Here is a 20,837-nt window from a genome sequence, read left to right as displayed (position 1 = left end):
TACACACGACCGAACATGTCTGCTGAAACTGGTCCGCGGACCAGTTTCAGCAGACATGTTTGGTCGTGTGAACGGCCGACCAGACAGGTTTCCAGCGGACATTTGTCCAGCCGACCGTTTTGCAGCGGACAAATGTTTCTTAGCATGCTAAGAAACATGTCCGCTGGAAGCCTGTCCGTCGGACATGTTCGGTCGTCTGTACAGACTCACCGGACATGTCCGATCGGCCGCCATCCCTCGCATGCGTCGAAGTGATTTGACGCATGCGACGGCGCAGACACGTCACCACGCTGTCTGTCCGCGCGGATTTCGGTTTGATGGTGTGTACAACCATCAGACGGAAATCTCCCAGCGGACATGTCCGATGAAAGCGGTCCGGCGGACCGTTTTCATCGGACTGTCCGCTGGTGTGTACGAGGTCTTAGATGTGATGGCTGCATTAGTTGTTGTGTTTTTAGGCTTTCTAGCTTTCATTTTCACCTGGTTGTTTCTCAACAGAACAAGCTGTCCTACAAATGTATCAGTGACTTGAGACAAACCATTTACCACTGACAGGGATGCTTACAATGATCATCTTTTATTTATTCATATAAAGCCTTTATCCTAAAATGAACAAAACTGCTGTAACTGTAGTGTGAGTTGGAGTGTGGCTTTAATTTATTAGATTATCTAAATATGCTGGTACATCTTAGGCCCCGTACACACGAGAGGATCTATCCGCTGGAATTTATCCGCGGATCGGTTTCAGCGGATAGAACCCAGCGGATAAATTTATCCGCGGATATTTTTCGGGCCGATGGATTTCCAGCGGATAAAAATCTCTTAGCATGCTAAGAAATCTATCCGCTGGAATCCAGTCCAGCGGATTGATCCGATGGTCTGTACAGACTCACCGGATCAATCCATCCGATTCCCTCCCTCGCATGCGTCGTAATGATTCGACGCATGCGTGGAAGTCCTTATATTTCAGCGTCACGCACGTCGCCGCGTCATCATCGCGGCGACGGCGCGACACGTCACCGCGGAGGGAATTCCACGCAGATTTTGATCTGATGGTTAGTACAACCATCAGATCAAAATCCGCCAGAGGATTTAATGCGCGGAAACGGTCCGGAGGATAAATCCTCTTGTGTGTACGGGGCCTAACACTCCCCTCCCCCAGACTGACAGTTCTGTTGTCCAAAGTGCCCCTGTGCTCATTCATCCAGAGTGGGGGCACTCTACTACAGGAGGTATGTTTCTGGCCAGATCACCAGATAAACACAGGGAAAATGTTGTCACTACATCTAAGGATTGTAAGCTGCAATAAATTACTTTTTTTGGTTTGGGGTTTAATACTGCTTTAAGTATAAGCATGTAGTCTGTCATCTAAAGGTTCAACAGATACCAAAAATGTAAATATCAGTTTTTGGTGAACTGGCAATTTACTATAATTTGGTAACTCGTTGGACAGAGTTGTAGAGTTAGTAGAGTTTTGGGTAATAGTTACATATAGTTCATATAGTGAACTTGGTGTTGAGTTATTCACTTTAAGGTCATCACAGAATACAAGGGGGCACTCTTTACGTCTAAAGGAAGAAATTCATCTCCAAATATGGAAAGGTTTCTTCACAGTAAGAGCTGTGAAAATGTGGAATAGACTTCCTCCAGCGGTGGTTCTGGCCAGCTCAGTAGATTTCTTTGAAAAAGGCCTGGATACTTTCCTAAATGTACATACTATAACTGGATACTAACAGTTCTAGGTAAAATTGATCCAGGGAATATCCGATTACCTCTGGGGGGATCGTGAAGGATTTTTTCCCCTGCTGGTGCAAATTGGATCATGCTTTGCTGGGGGTTTTCGCCTTCCGCTGAATTAACTGTGGGTGAAGGATTGTGTATATGGGATTACGGTATATTTATTTATTTATTTATTGTTGGTTGAACTAGACAAACTTTTGTCTTTTTTCAACCTGACTAACTATGTAACTGTGTAACGTGTTGACATTAATTAAGATAGAAACCCAGTGCTCTAGAATGGAAGGGTGGCAGAGCATAGTTTTTGTGGGAGATACCAATGGAGACAAGGTAAGTGTTTTATTAAAGGAAACCTGTCATGAGTGAAACACAGATGCTGCCTTTGCCAACCTTTCCTTCCCAAGATGCTAGTTGTCTGGATGCCAAGTTAACCTTCTCTGGCTTCACTACCTTTAGTCAGTGAGTGATAACAAGTATGAAGTCCTTCCTCTTCATATCTGCATACTGGTTTTGGCTCATTGGCTCAAAAAGTCAGTAGGACAGTGTAACAGCCGAGCTTTTTCAGAAGGCAGCCAGCAATGAAGCCCCCATATTTCTCTCGTGACAGGTTTACTTTTGGCATTAAGTGGTTATCTGAACTAGAAAAATAATTCCTGCTACATTATTACAAGGGATGAACACTTCTGTGTTCTTTTTTTACTATCTTTTTATGTTTGGAGCATCTCATGCCTAAGTATCTATTTTAAACTTAGTAAATTATATGTTAATCCATAGCAACCTTACAGAACAAACGTATGAGAAGAGTAACTAATGTAACCTATTACTTCCTTCCTATGTCTTTCCGCAGATGGGAAAGAAGTGAAAGTGGGCGAATACAATGCCGTAGCTGACAGTCTGGAACTGATCAATGACACCATCAAATTTCAAGGTATACCTATACACAGTAAAATGTGCTTGACTTCACAAACCAAATGCATCACAATATTGTATGTCAGAAGAGATGGCACAAGACAGGCACACTAACTGCATATAAGCACAAATGTTAATAAAGAATGCCAGGCAAATGTCAAAACCTCCATTCAGTACATAGCTGAAATTGCTGAAAATAATTATATTAATTTATACACTACATTGTGTGCAAATACTTGTATTTCTTCTTCAAAATATGTTTTCTGAATATTTTGTACATCAACTGAAGTCTTACTGCTAAAAAAAAAGACTAAATTCACCAAGGGCACATTTACATTTGCTTCCTGCTCTGTGTGCAGTGACATTCATAGTGCCATTCATTGTGAATGGCATCCCAATGCATAGTATTGTAGGGTGCAATACACAACATGCCACAGTTTGTCACAACGTACATAGGTTCTTTTGTGGGGGGCTGTATTGCCAAAAAAGGGTGACATGTGCTTTTTCATCTGGTGCATTGGCAACTGATGCATATTGAATGGGTTGTCTTAAGGCAATGCACAACAATGCATACTGTAACACACATTTAATGCAGCACAATGGAATGCCTAAGCATGAATGGATAGAGTTGTAGAAATGTGAGAGCCACTGTCAGATTATAATTGTTGTCTGATTCTCCATTGAGACATCTGCCACCAAGACAGGAGACAAAGGAAGAGAATACGGGAGCAGAGAGCAATATAATACTGACAGATGTTTTAACTCTTCCTCAATCTACTAAAAAGATAATTTCCTTGTTGTTCCTATCTTCGTCAGATATATGTATTCAGTTTGGTAATAGACAAGTAATACAACTTCCCAGAGCACAGCTTACTTCCTGCATTTTTTTTTTTAATTGACAGTAACAAGTTCTTCAGAAGCATTTACTCTTCGTAAAATCCCAACCAGTTTTTAAATACAGATTACCATTTCTACATAATCCAAATGAAAGTAGTGCAAATCCGCTGAAATGCTTTGGCTTGTTGTCTATAAACAGTAAAAACTTTATAGCTTTTGAAAGTTTTCCCCCCTGCGACAACTGCAGCTTGAAGAGCTGCTGTGTCATTTGGGTCTTCTCTCCTAGCAATTACAGCCTGACAGTTTCTAATTTTCTGGTGCCAGGCAGCCCTTTAAAACTTATTTTGTAGCACTAAGGGCCCCCAAAGATATTAACATACCTTTTTGTGTGCTGTCCAAGCCTTTTTGTAATTTTATATTTTTGTGCCTCCCTTCCCACATTGGTGTTTGATAACCAATCTCTCTAAGGCCTCGTACACACGATAGGTTAACCAGAGGACAACGGTCTGATGGACCGTTTTCATCGGTCCAAACCGATCGTGTGTGGGCCCCATAGGTTATTTAACCATAGGTTAAAAAACTTGCTTTAAATTTAACCTATGGATTCCTAACTGATGACAAAAAAACGATCGTTAGTAGGCACAACCATCGGTTAAAATTCCAGGCATGCTCAGAATCAAGTAGACGCATGCTTGGAAGCATTGAACTTCGTTTTGTTCAGCACGTCGTTGTGTTTTACGTCACCGCGTTCTGACACGATCGTTTTTTTAACTGATGGTGTGTAGGCACGACGGACCATCAGTCAGCTTCATCGGTTAACCTATGACAACGGTCCATCAGACCGTTCTCATCGGATGGACTGATCGTGTGTACGAGGCTTTAGATAAATATCAAATGTGCTACAGGTAATTTTCTAAAGGGGGCTTTAGGGAGCACAAATGTGGAAGGAAATGGGAAGAGGCTGCCCCAGCATTGATCTCTAGCGGGCTCCTATGATATTTTATTACTCCCCATATCCCCAGTCTCCAATCACTCCTATATCATATCCCCAGCCTCTGACCATCTCTTGTAGCATGCATGCAATCTTGGACCATCCCTTGTAGCATACCTGTAGTCTCTGACTATTTCTTGCTGCATACCTGTAGTCTCTAATAGGGTTACGTTTCAGTTTGTACCAAACCTTGCCCATTTAGGCATTCAGACAAATGCTTGAATCTTTACCTGTTTGACAGGGGCATGCAAACTTTTGGTAATACTTCTGCTATTATACCAGACTGTTCTGCTGGTAATGATTGTTAAGGACACTGGTGGGTACATGCACCACTGAGTCCTTAATAACCAGTGACATTACCGGCTCCATTCACTTACATGGCCGGGAATTCCTAGCCATGTAAGCAGGTGAGCTTGGACAATTTAAAAAAAACTGGGGAGGTTCCCCCTACTTCATATCAGGCTTTTTAGGTCTGGTACAAATTTTAAGTGGGACCCTATTCAAAACAACAGCACAAGCTTTCCCACAAATTATATTCCAGACCCGTGGGGTCGAGTATGTATTTCAAGGGAAAACCCCATGCAAAAAATCAAGAATAAAGAAAACACAAGCCCCACCCAAAACAAAAGTAATAATTCATACCAGTCTGTTATCAGGGCATGCAACTTGGAAGGAGGGGAACATCTGAACATTACTAAGTCATTAAAAAAATATATAAAATAAAGTGTAAAAAAAACACAGACACCATTTTTTCTTTGATAAAAAGAAAAAAAGATTCCCACGATGTACAGGTATATCCCCCATCAATCACAAAGCCCAGCATGTATCCACATGAGTTGCGATGACTGATGACTACTAATCTAGTGAAAGAATAAAAGAGCCACAGGCACACATCTTTTCCCAATTGTTCACATCTGTTTACTGGGATCCCATGTCATTGCCCTTTGTTTATAACAGTTGTCATCTGCCTGACCTGTCATTCAACAGGAAGTTCCCAAAAACACAGACAGTCTTCTGCGCTCGGGAGCTTGATCACTTAGTGAACAACCAGAGCCTTCCGTTGGAATAGGGAATGACCAGGGATCTTGCTGCCCTCCTTAGAATATTTGGTATTCTTGAGACTAAAATGTAAAAGGAAAAGAAGGGAGCATCGACCTATTGCATTACCAATGGCTAGGTTTAATTGTGTAATGTGCTGAGATCTGTGTGATGTGCTGGGATCTGTGTAATGTGCGGGGGGGGGGGGCTTTGGTCTGTGTAATGTACAGGGGGGCTTTGGAATATAAAAGGGGCTGTTGAAAGTTTTTTTCCTGAAACTTCGCTCTTAAAATTAGCGTGTTATACGCCGGTGCGTGTTATACGCCGATAAACACGGTATCTACAGCCATGCTCGAGGCTCACTACATCAAGAAAGTTGACCATCACTGCTATAACTCTTCCACACAGTAATACAAAAGTAAACATTTGTAGCTAGAGTTTGGCTTTAAACAAAAATAATGTTAAATGGAGGGATGGTTAATGCACAGAATAAGGTAGCCCCTTATCTGTAGTAGAAGCAGTGAAATATGGAAATGTGAGAAAGACGTTTGGGATAGACTGAGAGTTCAGATCAACCATATAATCATCAGATAAGCAATGAGTATTAAAATAGCTTTAGAATGTTTTTTTTTTGTTTTCTTTACTGAGATGTATGCATATATCTAAGACAAAACTTGTGTTACACTTAGGTGTGGAACCTCCAAAAGATCAAACGTTTATCCGAATGGAGCGACGCCAAATCCACCTGCCTCTTTACAGCATACTTTCAGCCCTGACAATAATTGGAATGATCATGGCAAGCACATTTTTATTTTTTAACATCAAAAATAGGAACCAGAAGTAAGTACAATTTATATTTACTTTTTTCAGTGTTTGCAGTGTGGGAATATTTATACAGCATATTTAAGCTTCTTGCACAATGGTGAAAAAAAAGTTTGTAGCCTTATAGATTTTTTTGTTTATGATCTAAACACAGGTACATTTTTGTCAATAGGACAATGCACACAGCTGCATAAAGAACCGTAATGTATGCACATATGCATATATACACAAATGTATACAACCATGCACATGTAATTTGCAACACTGTCAACCAGGGCCGGGACAAGGGGTGGGCAGGAGTTGTGGCTGCCCTGGGCACTGTGGTAGCATGTGAGGTGAAGGGGGACAGCACAAGGAGATTGGGGGATGGGATTTGTGTTAAAAATGGGGATTTGGGGTAGGAAAGAGGGGATTGGGGTAGGGAACTTTGTGCTGGAAGGGGGATTTGAATTGGGTGGAGGGATTTGTGCATGGAAGGGAAATTTGAGGGATGAAGGATTTGTGCTAGGAGGGGGATTTTTTTAGGGGGGTGGGGGCATATGGTGGAGAGAGGATTTTACCAGAGGGGAATGGGGGCAAAGATTTGTGGTTGGAGGGGGGTATTTGAGCAGAAGGAGCAGATTTATACTGGGAGGAGGGGAAATTAATGCTTGAGGGTGAATATGCAGGTAAGTGCTTGATTTTTTTGGGGGGGGAGGGAATTTTCGCTGACACATAATGCTAATACATCTTGGGGAACATCTTGGGGAACGACCCCCTGTTCATTTCGCACCAGAACTTTCAAACATTGTGAAAGTACAGAACCGAATAACGAACCCTATTGAAGTCTATGGAACCTAAACGTGAAAAATCAAAAGTGTCAATTTTAAAGGCTTATATAGTAATTGGGCATACAATGGTTATGCGGGTCCAGGTACTGCCCTGGGGGACATGTATCAATGAAAAAAAGTTTGTAAAAAACGTAATTTATAAATGAGCAGTGATTTATTGATGCTTAAAGTGAAAGTATAAAAATGAAAAATCCCTTTCAATATAGTGCCTGGGGGGTCCCCTTATTCCACCTGTAAAGTGGCACATCTGTACTGTGTAAAGATGTTGCAGTAATAATTGCATTTAAAAAAAATTCCCTGCAAGCTTTCTTTATTTTGTAAGCAACGGCTTGGGGAGCCAGTTTGTATGATGAGGCCACAATGTAGTACACTGGGAACAAGATTAGAGATTTTTTGTATAAATTATGGTGTCTCTAACACAGACTTTGGATTTCTACTTCTGTAACCGGTGCGGAAAAATCGTTTTTTGGGTCTCAGTGCTGCCTTCACACTGTAACATTATAGCGGTTCTCTTGATAAAAGAAAGAATTGGCCTTGGTGTCAAAAATTGCAATGATATGCACCTGTCAAACAGGTGCAGAAAAATTGTTCTTTGGATGTCAGTGGTGCCTTCACACCATAACCCTATAGAGGTACTCTTGATGAATGCAAGAATTGGCCTTGCTGTCAAAAATTTTAATGATATGCACCTGTCAAACAAGTGCATGAAAATTGGTATTTCAGTGTTAATTGTGCCGATTAAACCTACACCAAAAACATTCTTTCATATGAAATCAACACCCACAAGCAAGAATTGGCATTGCTGGAGCATTTGTAATGGTGACATCGCTCAAGAGACTTTTCTTGATAGGTACATTTAATAGATAACCGCGTTGAGTAGACTCACTTTCCCTGCCTGGGAAGTAAGGATGTAAATTTACTTTGTTTCACTCTGGTTTGTTTACTGTTCTTTAATAATGTGACAAATGGATTTTGGTGACTATGAGGCATGTTTCATTATATTTTCTCCTTCTAATACTGGTATACTTCTATTTTGTTGTATAATACTACATAGTGGGTGGATTACTGTGATGTGTTTAATGTATTCTTATGTTCTTCTTTGTACATAACTTGTATGCCTCTTCTGCTTCTTTCAATAAAACAAGTTTAAAAAAATGAATTGGCCTTGCTGTCAAAAAACCGAAGTTAGGCTTACCGGTAACTCTGTTTTCAAGAGTCTTCCAGGACAGCCCTGTAGATGTAGCTCCTCCCTCCGGGACAGGAAACACAATCACCCCCAATCATAAAAGGCGGTCCTCCAGGTCCTCTCCTCAGTTCATCCAAGAATTCCTGACGGACTCTGAAAAACATAATCTTACCAACATATCGTTACTACAAACTTCCATTTCCAGTTTAGAATAATATACACCGGGTGGGAAGCCAGGCTGTCCTGGAAGACTCTTGAAAACAGAGTTACCGGTAAGCCTAACTTCGGTTTTACCCTTTCGTCTTCCAGGACAGCCCTGTAGATGATAGACAAGAAACTTACTTATCAGGGTGGGGTTACTGCTTGGAGGACCCTCCTACCAAATGCCTGATCCTTCTCAGACATCAAGTCCAGGCGATAGTGCTTGGCGAAGGTAGTATAACTTGACCACGTTGCCGCCTTGCAAATCTCTTCTGGTGAGGCTCCGCACCTCTCGGCCCATGAACTCGAAACTGCTCTAGTCGAGTGTGCTTTAACAAATGGGGCTTGTAGGCCCTCTAACTCATAAGCCTTCTCTATTGCCATTCTGATCCATCTGGCAATAGAGGATTTTGATGCCTTATGACCCTTCTTACTACCCGAAAAGTTAACAAAAAGGGAATCACTCTTCCTAAACTCTTTGGAAGCTTCTAAGTAAACTAAAAGGCACCTCCTAACATCTAGTAAGTTTTGGGGTGCTCCCTCTGAGTCTGAGGTGGAACAAAAGGAAGGAAGGACAATGTCCTGTGTCCTATGGAATTTGGACACAACTTTAGGAAGAAAACTGGGGTCTGTTTTCAAAATAATCCTATCATCAAAAATTAACAAAAAAGGCTCCAAGATTGAAAGAGCCTGTAGCTCACTCACCCGTCTGGCTGAGGTCACTGCCACCAAGAGGACCAATTTAAGTGTGACCCATTTCAGGATGGATTCCTCCAGAGGTTCAAAAGGTTTGCCTGAGAGTGCTCTGAGCACCAATGAAAGATCCCAAGAAGGACAGGTCGAGACCCTCACTGGCCTAGATCTTGATAAGGCCTTGAAAAAACTCCTAACATATGAATTCTGCTGGAGGGAACACTGCAAGAAGACACTCAGGGCTGCTACCTGTACCTTTAGAGTGCTAGGGGAGAGACCCAGATCTACCCCGGCCTGCAAAAAATCTAGAATAGCTGGAATACCTGGATGATCTAATTCTTGTTCTCTCATCCAGGAACAAAATCTCTTCCAGAATTTGGCATAGATTGCTCTTGTAACTGGCTTTCTGCACTGTAATAGGGTGTTTATTACTTTCTCTGAGAAACCCTCTGCTCTCAATAACTCTTCCTCAGATACCACGCAGTTAGACTCAATCTGTCTATCTGCGGGTGTAGGATTGGACCCTGCGAGATCAGATCCTTCCGGATTGGAAGGGAAAATGGAGGAAAAATGCATAGTTCCTTCAGGATTGCGAACCAAGGCCTCTTTGGCCACCAGGGCGCGATCAAAATCAAGTCTGTCGCCTCCAACCGAAATTTCTGGAGCACTGCTGCTATCATCCTTACTGGGGGGAAGGCGTAGCAAATGTTGAACCTCCAGGGATTGGAAAATGCGTCTATCCTTAAGGCCTGATCTCTGGGATCTATTGAGAAGAACTGGGTTACTTTCCTGTTCTTTTCTGAGGCAAAAAGATCTATTTCCGGAAGACCCCACCTTTGTGTTATCTGAGCAAATACTTCTTCGTTCAGGGACCATTCGTCCTGTTTCACTGGCTGGCGACTTAAGTAATCTGCCAGAGAGTTTTGAGTACCCTTTAGGTGGACTGCTGTCAGTGAAAACAAGTTGGTCTCCGCCCAGGAGAGGATTTTGTTGGATATTTCTTGCAAAGCCGGACTTCTTGTCCCTCCCTGCTTGTTCAGGTACGCAACAGCCGCTGCGTTGTCCGAACGAACTTGCAGGTGATGTCCTACCAACCTTCCCTGAAATGACTCTATGGTTCTTAGAATTGCCAACAGCTCTCTTTGGTTGGAAGAACGACTTGCCTCCACTGGAGACCATGCTCCCTGGGCTACTGCTTCCCCTAGGTGGGCTCCCCAGCCCCAGGCACTTGCGTCCGTAGTCACTACTACTTCCACCGGGAAGGACCAGTCTAGACCCTTGCTCAGGTTGTGATGTCTTCGCCACCACCACAACTTCCTTTTTACTTTGGCTGAGATTGGAATCAGCGACTCTAAATCTTCTTGTACCCCAGGTAAACCACTTCCTGGGATGGCACCAACTGGGATTTGTCCCGGTTGATTATCCACCCGAGTGAGGAGAGATATTCCTGTGCAACCAGTAAATCCTTTCCTAACTGTTGAGCCGATCTGGCTACAAACAGTAGCTCGTCCAGATATGGGATTACCGTGATAGCTTGATCTCTGAGAGGGGCAAGAGCTTCTGCCAGAACCTTGGTAAAAATTCTCGGAGACGAGGATAGACCAAAGGGCAGAGCTTGGAACTGGAAGTGTTGAATCCCTAAAGTTGCCCTCACTGCTACCCTGAGAAATTTCTGGTAATCTGGATGTATAGGGATGTGCAGATAAGCATCCCTGAGATCCAGGGTCGCCATGTAACACCCCGGGAACAGACATCTTGCAACTGTAAAGATCGACTCCATCCTGAACCTTTTGTACTTTACAAATCTGTTCAGGGGCCGAAGGTTCAGGATCATCCTGAACTTCCCTGATGGTTTCTTTACTATGAAGACATGGGAATATACTCCCTGTCCCTGCTCCTCCAGGGGTACCGGAATTAGAACTCTCTGATCCACTAATTCTCCTAGGGACAGCATGAGAGCTTCTGCCTTTGCCTTTTCCCTGGGTGGATGAGTCACCCTGAAGTTCCAGTGAGGCAGTGACGCAAACTCCAGTTTGTATCCGTTCTCTATTAGATTTAGAATGAACGGGCTTGAAGTTGCCTTGGTCCATTGTGGGAGGAACTGCCCCAACCTTCCTCCCACGGGGACACAGGAGTCATTGCGGTTTTGGGGGGGGTTGAGGAGGATTAAACAGGATTCCTCCTCTACCACGCCCCTTGTGGCCTGCCCAATGCTTCTTGGGTTGGCCTTCCTTCTTCTGGTTTTGCCAAAAGTTTGAACCCCTGAAGCCACGAAAAAAACTCTTTCCTTCGGCTTTTTTCTTTTTCTCAGGAAAGGCCTTCTTCCTGTCCTGAGTACGTTCCAAAGCCTCTTGGAGGCCGGGTCCAAAAAGGTGATCTCCTGAAAACGGAAGACCACACAATTTTAATTTTGAGGCGGCATCTCCCGTCCAAGTTTTTAGCCATACTGATCTTCTGGCTGCATTGACCAAGGCTGCTGACCTGGCAGCCAACTTTACTGACTCCTCTGAGGCGTCAGCTAGAAAACCCACTGCCTTGAACAAGAGTGGAAAAGATTTTAAAAGCTCTTGTCTAGAGGTACCGGCCAAGATGTGTGCTTGTAACTGGGTGAGCCAACACTCTAAGTTTCTTGCTACACAAGTAGCCGATAGAGCTGGTTTTAAACTGATCGCAGAGGCGTCCCAAGCTCTTTTCAATAGTAGGTCCCCCCTTTTGTCCATTGGGTCCCTAAGGGAACCTAGGTCATCAAATGCCAAGTCTGTCCTCCTGGAGACCTTGGCTAAAGGGGCATCCAGTCTAGGAACCTTGTTCCAAGGATGAGACACATCTGATTCGAATGGAAACCTACGTTTGAGGCTGCCTGAAAAAAAGGGTCTTCTTTCAGGTTGTTCCCACTCTCGCAGAATCATATCAATCAAAGACTTATGAACCGGAAAAACCTTGGTTCTAGTCGCATTCCCCTGATACATGAGGTCATGCCGTGAGAGCTGAACCTGTTCCTCCTGGATATCCAAAGTGTCATAGATGGCATTCAGGAGATCCCCCACATCATCGAATGATAATTTGTATCTGGCCGCCCTGGAGGAATCCTCCTCTCCCTCTGATTCAGATGCTGAACCTGCCTGAGAGGAAACAACTGATCTGGGAGTTCTGTCTCTAATTTCCTCCTCTTCCTCCTGAATTTGTAAGGAAGGAGTACTAGAGGCCCTAGTTAGGGACGGGGCTGGAGCCTGCATCCTATCAATCAGTCCCTTAAACGACTGAAATGTGGATGCCATCTCATCTTTAAAAGATAACATTTGGTTACAAGTGGTTAACGAACTTTCTTTAACCAAGCTATTAACACAGTCAGGACATAAAGGCTTATCCCAATTAGAACTTAGCTTTGTCCCACATACTGCACATTTCTTCCTAGGAGGCTGGTTCTTATCATGGGCCTTGACCTGTTAAAATAAACAACACAGTTTGACCACATTACAACCAGCTAAACCTTCATTCACCACTGTGACAAGGTTTCCTAGAAGGTGCAAAAGAAAAAACCTCCACCAAACAGGTTCACCACCTAGGGGGGGGGTATCTGGGGTAAAAATCCCCTACCTATCAGAGTAAGCCATGTGCCGTCACCAGGCCTTACCTGAGAGGTACCGGTGCCTGCTGGACCAGGATCGGAAATAGCCGCTGCTGCCTCCATGGTCCTGTGTAATCGATTTCAGTCTCCCTGAACAAACACCAGCGCCGGGTCCTTCGAGTCTCCTCCGCGCCCTTTTTTGAAGTAGGAACGATACTTCCGGGCGCCCCCTGATGACGCGCTTCCGCCGAGAATACTCCTTCCTCTCTTTGGAACGCATGGAACCCGCCCCCTCATCGAATACCGGAAGTGGCGCGCCGAATCGATGGCGTCTCTCACCCTCGCAGCCACGCCACCCGGATCACTACAGGGGACGGATCCCACCGTCAACGGGGTCCGACTCTCGCCGAGCTCACGGCGGAGGAGACTCCAGCTACGCTCTCTACCCCTAGGGCCAGAGGAGTGCTGAAGGCTGAGGTAGGTTCTCTCACATCAACAAAGAAAAAATACGTTCCCTGATTGTATCTCCTCCCGTCCGGCAGGAAACACAAAAAAACTGAGGAGAGGACCTGGAGGACCGCCTTTTATGATTGGGGGTGATTGTGTTTCCTGTCCCAGAGGGAGGAGCTACATCTACAGGGCTGTCCTGGAAGACGAAAGGGTAAATTGCAATGATATGCACCTGTACCTGTTAAACAGATACAGAAAGATTGTTCTTTGGCTGTTGGTGGTGCCTTCACACCGTAACCCTATAGAGGTACTCTTGATGAAAGCAAGAATTGGCCTTGCTGTCAAAAATTGCAATGATATGCACCTGTCAAACAGGTGTGTAAAAATAGTTATTTTGGTGTTAATTGTGCCCGTCAAAACCTACACCAAAAGCATTCTTCCAGATGTAATCAACACAAAACACTAGGCAGACTAGAAATTTTGCAGAGATTCCACATCCCAAAAATACTTAATAGGCAACATCAGCATCAGGGACTTCCTAGCTGCTGGTAATCCAGGACTTCTTCATTTTAATAAAAGTCAGACCGTCCACAGAGTCTGTGGACAGACGCGTTTTATGATCCGTAAAAAAACCTCCAGCAGCACCGAATGCCCGTTTGTAAAGCACACTGGATGCAGGGTAGCCCAGCAGCTTAATATAGCATACTGGGCAAGTTCTGGCCAGTGGTCTATTCTCATGAGCCAGTAAGCCAGTGGCCTGAGCCTGTCATTGTGCCATACTCACACAGGTACTCATTGATGACCCTCTGCTGCATGTGCAGCTGCTGCAGCATTGCCAAAGTCGAGTTCCACCTGGTGGGCATGTCACAAATCAGGCAGTTTACATGTAGGTGGAATTCCCGCTGAATTTCAGCCAACTGAGCACTGGCTGTGTATGATCGCCTGAAATGATTACAGACTCTTCTGGCCTGTTTTAGTAGATCTTCCAACCCTGGGTACCTACTTAGGAAATGTTGCACCACCAATTTGAGGACAATCTATTTCCTGCAGAGCTGAAAGAATCTCTGCTCCAGGGTGGTTCCTGTCCCCAAGACGCCAGTTTAACATCATATAGTTCTGGGGTGGGAATAACAGCAATGAGCCATGATTGGATACAGTCATCATGACAGCCTCCAATCATGCCTCTCACAGTGCTCTGTGCCCTAATTTGGCAAAGCTTTCATTGCTTCAGCCAATCAGGGCTTTCAATGCACTGTGCGGCGGCACAGTGCATTGTGGTTATTCGGTGGGCTGAATAAACAGTCAAATGACCCAATGATTTGGTTGTTCGGAGAAAGTCCGAACAGCCAAAGTTTAGCCGAACTCATGCTCCGGCCAAACTGTTCACCCATCTCTACTGCTGGATACTAAAAGAGGATGAAGAAGAATTTTACACATGTATACACATATGCACATTTATTTGCCTGTGCATGCATATTCATATACTGTATACATAGGGTGACACAATAGCCATTATGTTACAGCATTGTGAGATGAAAGTGTGTTTGCTGTAAGTAGTACATTTTCCTGGGAACCACCCAGGTAAATATAATATGTTTATGTAAATCCGAAATGTAACATTAATATGAGATCAAGCTTGGTTTGTGTGAACTAAAATTAACACAACAGTGACAACAGTTTTCACAGGACATTGTGTTCACTTACGCAGGTGTTTGAAGCTTATGCAGTGAAAGACATGTCATCTGGAGCATCTGTTTTTTATTTATTTATTCAATTTTTTTTTTACCTATTTAAAAAAAAAAATCATGGGAGAGCTCGCTGTTATCAGCGAACAATAGATGACACGTTAGCTTTGCCCGAGCCCTGGGAACTTGAAGGAAGTGATTTGTTGACACATCATTTTCTATGTTTACATTCTCACTACAGCACCCTGTAGCAGAATCAGGGGCCCACGAGCTGAGTGATTCCACCCCTGAGCTTGATGTGGGACCATGACTGTCACTGACAGCTGGTGGTTTTAGTACTGAATCTGATTGAAAGCTGCAAAAGCTGTTGACACTCAATGTACATCCTGTGGTTCCTCTGAGAACTGGTAAATTGACTTCCCTATACCCTAGAAGTTGCTGCATCTACGGCAGAAGGCTTTCTGTTTTAATAATTATGGGAACAGAAATTACCAAAGGCGTTTTCAGAATTTCACATGTTATAACTTTCTTCTAAGGGCAAATGCAGTTATCTACAACAGAAAAGACAACATTAGATAGTTTACTCATAGTACATACTAGCCACAATGTGTGTTAACACTAACAAGTATGAGTAAAGGAGATTAGACACAGGACCACATCATGCATAATCCAAAGGAGGAAAACGTTGCTGCTGCGTGTGCCAGAGAACCACCAGGTTGGGGTGCCAGAGCTTGCGTCTCTCTGCTCACTGAGGGACAGGGAAACCCCACACAAGAACTGCACCCAGTCTTTACAGATCTAATAAATAAATTGAGTAATCAATGTAGGGGCTAGTAGTTATTGGTCCTGCATACTGTTCTGCCAAACTACGGCTTACTTGCATTAAGTTCATTGATGGGATTGCCTAGAGGTGCCCAGAAAGGTAATATAAAATGAATAAGGACACAGGAGGAGAAACAAATTTGGAATTCATCCAGCTCCTACATAAAGTGTAAGATACCTATAGAAGAGGGGGGAGGGGGGAGTGACTGTGAGAATATCATCAGTTTAAGCCCCAGTTATAATATTGTTGATGGCAATCATATCCACGAAAGCTTACTTTGATGAGATGATACACAGTAATACAGCATTGCACTAGGTGAACAGAGGAGATGCTTCCTCATATGAAGGATAGTCTGGAAGGTCCACAAGAGGCCTCTATTGTCCCCAGCTGGGGTGTCTAAGGGAAGAGAACAAACCAGCATTTCAAAATATTAAAAGTATAAATAAATATAAATATATATCTCACAGTCCAACAATGGAAAAAGGCATAGTATATCTTCTTGGTTAAGTTACCTGTAGGCAGGGGTTATCTGGGAGGTATTTGGGTGTCTGGGGGTTGGAGAGCAGCAATGCTGTCCTCTCTGGGCCAGCAGATGCATTTATATGCTGCTAGACCTATCAGAGGGTCCCAATCATGTGGTGGCATAGGGGTGGGGCTAAACGTCAACCACCCCCTGAGCTGGAGGCATGCGTCACTGGTTATGGATACAAAACAGATTATAGCGCACACATGCAAAAATGACATTTATCCTGCAAGGCTAGTTAAAAACACCTGAACATATTCAAAAATACGGGGGTTTGGTCACACTATATAGTCATATAGTGCTAAGCCCACTTTCTGTGACAAAGTACCCCGAATTAGTGGGTCCTACCCTAGTAATAGAATGAAAGAACCTGGGTCTCAACCATGGGAGATAAACTCCTCTATGTGGGAGAACTGAAGGGATTCTTCCTATACATATTATGGATATTATGGATAGACTCACCACATGGTGGATATATATATATTTTACTAGTAATGGCAGTGATCTGCGATTTTTAAAGGTACTGCAACATTGAGCCGGACAGATCGGACACTTTTTACACATTTTTGGGACCATTGACATACAGCAATCAGTGTTATAAAAATGCACTGATTACTGTGTAAATGTCACTGGCAGGGAAGGGGGTTAACAGTAGGGGCGATCAAGGGGTTAACTGTGTTCCCTAGTTAGTGTTTCTAACTGTATGGGGGTAGGACTGACTGGGGGAGGAGACATATTGTTGGAACAAATAATATGTCTCCTCTCCCCTGACAGAACTGTAATTTGTGTGTTTACACACACAAATTCCCATGCTGTTGCTCGTGCCCGTGATCGCAGGTAGCCAGGGGCGGTCCTGCCTGCCGGCCACGCACATCGGGTCCCCCGCCATGGCGGCTCTTAAAGGGTACAATGTATCCATACAGGGTTTCACCCAACAGAGCCATTCTGCTGACGTATATCAGCGTGAGCCAGTCTGCAAGTGGTTAACCACTTAAGACCCGGACCATTATGCAGGTTAAGGACCTTGCCCCTTTTTGCGATTCAGCACTGCGTCACTTTAACTGACAATTGCGCAGTCATGCGAGTGGCTCTCAAACAAATAGAGCTTTCTTTTGGTGGTATTTGATCACCTCTGCGTTTTTTATTTTTTGCGCTAAAAACAAAAATAGAGTGACAATTTTGAAAAAAAAAAAAACAATATTTTTTACTTTTTGCTACAATAAATATCCCCAAAAATATATAAAAAAAAAACACATTTTTTTTTCCTCAGTTTAGGCCGATACATATTCTTCTACCTATTTTTGGTAAAAAAAAAATCGCAATAAGTGTTTATCGACTTGTTTGTGAAAAATTTCTAGCGTTTACAAAATATGGGATAGTTTTATTGCATTTTTATTAATAATTTTTTTTTTTACAACTAATGTCGGCGATCGTCGATCAGCGATGTGTGACGTCAGTGATCGTCTTTCCCTATATCAGGGAACAGACGATCACTGACATTGCCACAATGAAGAACGAGGAAGGTGTGTTTACACACACCTCTCCCCGTTCTTCAGCTCCGGTGACCCATCGCGGGACACCGGCGGTGATATGGTCCACAGGTCACGGAGCTTCAGGCCGGGTCGCGAGTGCCCTGGCGGCGAGTCGCGACCAAACTAATCGGAAGATAAGCATAGGCATTTGCAAATATCACAGATCTCTTGCATTTTACAAATAAACACCATTTAGCAGGTTTGCTTTAGGAATTCTGAAGCATAAGCAATATTAGGCAGCAATGTGTAGCATAAAAGACGTTGTCAATAAACAATTAATTGATTGCAATCAGTGGAAGGTTTGTGTTCCAGCAATTTATAGCTCAGGCCTTGACTAATAACTAATTTTAACAACCAAAATAAAGCTACTGAGAGTTATAAAGTACAGGAACCTAGCGATGCCTGCACATACTTGTAACATCCTATATCGTGCCCCCTACTCTTTCCTAATGCCAGTTTTCAGTGAGGGTACTCAAAACTACTACAAATATGTGCAGGAGCCTCTAGCTCTTCATTTGATTTTTTTATTATTTGAGTTATATTTTATTCAGTAATGGAATCTCTTTAAAAACTGGTTACAAAAGTAGCTGCATATGTTACCCAATGCATTGCTTATGACCCCACCAAAAAACTGCTTTTATTGATAGTATCATTCTTGTGCTCTTCCCTGCTATATGTGGCAAGCTCCTATATTGACAGTACTGTGAAAAGAAAAAAGCCTTAATGGTCTCAGAGTGCTGCTCTTCCTCTAAGGCCCCATACACACGATAGAATTTATCCGCGAATACGGTCCAGCGGACCGTTTCCGCGGATAAACCTCTCGAGGATTTCGGCGGATTTTCATGCGATGGAGTGTACACACCATCGCATTGAAATCCGCGCCGAAATCCTCTGGCGATGACGTGTCGCGCCGTCGCCGCGATTATGATGGATGACGGATGGATCCGGTGAGTCTGTACAGACCAGCGGATCCATCCGTTGGGATGGACTCCAGCAGATGGATATGTTCTGCATGTCAGCAAATATTCGATCTGCTGGAATCCATCCCAGGGGAGATATATCCGCGGAAACAGATCCGCTGGCGTGTACACACCATAGGATCTATCCGCTGAAACCCATTTGCTGGGATTTATCTGCGGATGGATTCTATGGTGTGTACGGGGCCTAACAGTCTTAAGTGCCACTATAAAAGAGATCACATCTACTATAAAGACGGATTCATATACACTTAAAAGTGGGGTATGCCTGTATATATACTTGCTGTATATTAATTACTTCAAATGTACTTTAGTGAATAAATACTTGGATTCAATTTAGTATTTTCCAGATTTTCCACTATTATAAACCTTCACTTAACAATATTATTCTTTCTTGGAGGGATGCTTATGAAAACCTGTGTGCAGGGTAAACTGCTGTAAAGCCTCGTACACACGCACGGTAAACCGAGCGTGTGTACGAGGCTTTGAGGTCTCTCGTCAAGAAAACTGCCCAGTACCTAGACGAGAAAAATAGAGAACCTGTTCTCCTGTTCCTGTCGAGAAATCTGAGCGTGTGTATACAGTACTTACCCCTCCATGGAAACCCATGCATGCTCGAAATTACTTCCAAGGCATAGGTAGGGTGAAGCAAGATGGCGGCGACGGCGTCGAATGTGACGAGCGCATGCTCGTCATAGTCGATGATGTCACCGCATTCATGCCATTCAAAAGAGCGTGGTTCTTTTGAATGGTGTGTCTGTACACTCGGCTGGCAAGAGATTCTTGCCAGGAATCTCATTAGGAAAAACAACGTTTTATTCCTGATGAGAATCTGGGCCGTGTGTACAGGGCTTACTGTAACAGTTGGATTGCTTCAGTTGTCAAAATGATGAAAAATTCATATTTGCAATTGTTATTAGTTTCTCTTCTAAGGTAACATCAACTTGTATTTACTGGACAAAAGAACACAAATCTGTGTTGTTAGCATTTTTTCCAATTGTTTTATAAAATTTTGGGATATAAGATATGAAGTGTTTTGATTTATACCAACAGTCAAACACAATTAAAAGCAAATAAAAACAGCATAATTTGCCGATTATGTTAGCTGAGCACTTTTCTGTACCATAAATTGTCTGTGTCTTTGTTTTGGCAGGTTAATAAAGATGTCTAGTCCTTATATGAATAACCTTATTATCCTTGGAGGAATGCTTTCCTATGCATCTATATTTCTGTTTGGCCTTGATGGATCATTTGTATCAGCAAAAACATTTGAGACTTTATGCACTGTAAGTAATTCTCTGGCTGCTGTTTTTATACCTTTTTCACCTTTATGAAATTGTAGTGTCAGTAGGGGCTCTATAGTACTATGAATCATCATATAGTGTGATAATGATGCTTGGCATTCTTTTTAGAGGGGTTGAACAAACATTTTTACTTAGTTAAGCATTTATGAACGGGAAAAAACACAGACCCAAGGTTTAAATTCTAAATGAGCTTCTGTTACATCTCAGTCTTCTTTTAGAGGATCGTTTTAAAGCAAAGCAAATATGTGAATGTTCTCTTTTAAGTAGCAAAAGCCAAAATATGATATATATCTGTATGTTATTTGTGCAAAGAAAATTGCATAATAAACCTACAAATCGTGCAAGTACTTTGATGTTGGAACCGATAAAGAAATACTAGAAAATATTTCCATTTACTTTAACCACTTCAGTCCCGGAAGATTTGGCTGCTCAATGACCAGGCCATTTTTTGCGATACGACACTGCGTTGCTTTAACTGACAATTGCACGGTCGTGCAACGCTGTACCCAAACAAAACAAATAGAGCTTTCTTTTGATGGTATTTGATCATCTCTGCGGTTTTTATTTTTCACACTATAAACACAAAAAAAGTGTCAATTTTGAAAAAAATATATTTTGTACTTTTTGCTATAATAAATATCCCAATATTTTTTTTAAAAAAGCAATTTTTTTCTCAGTTTAGGCCGATATGTATTCTACATATTTTTGGTAAGAAAAATCGTAATAAGCGT

The 20,837-nt window shown here is 42.9% G+C and overlaps 1 protein-coding gene across 1 annotated transcript in view; it reads left to right on the top strand.

The window, feature by feature from the left end:
• The window catches only part of GABBR2 (gamma-aminobutyric acid type B receptor subunit 2), a 792,922-nt gene that overhangs the window by 518,864 nt on the left and 253,221 nt on the right, over window positions 1-20,837 (top strand). Inside the window, exons 9-11 of the mRNA XM_040353518.1 lie at window positions 2,585-2,665; window positions 6,202-6,352; window positions 19,956-20,088. Of these exons, the coding sequence (XP_040209452.1) occupies window positions 2,585-2,665; window positions 6,202-6,352; window positions 19,956-20,088 (365 nt within the window). The remainder of the gene's footprint in view (window positions 1-2,584; window positions 2,666-6,201; window positions 6,353-19,955; window positions 20,089-20,837) is intronic.

The sequence above is a fragment of the Rana temporaria genome, chromosome 5, assembly GCF_905171775.1.
Source record: "Rana temporaria chromosome 5, aRanTem1.1, whole genome shotgun sequence".
In the NCBI taxonomy this organism is placed as follows: domain Eukaryota; kingdom Metazoa; phylum Chordata; class Amphibia; order Anura; family Ranidae; genus Rana; species Rana temporaria.
This window is presented reverse-complemented; position numbering and strand designations above follow the sequence as displayed.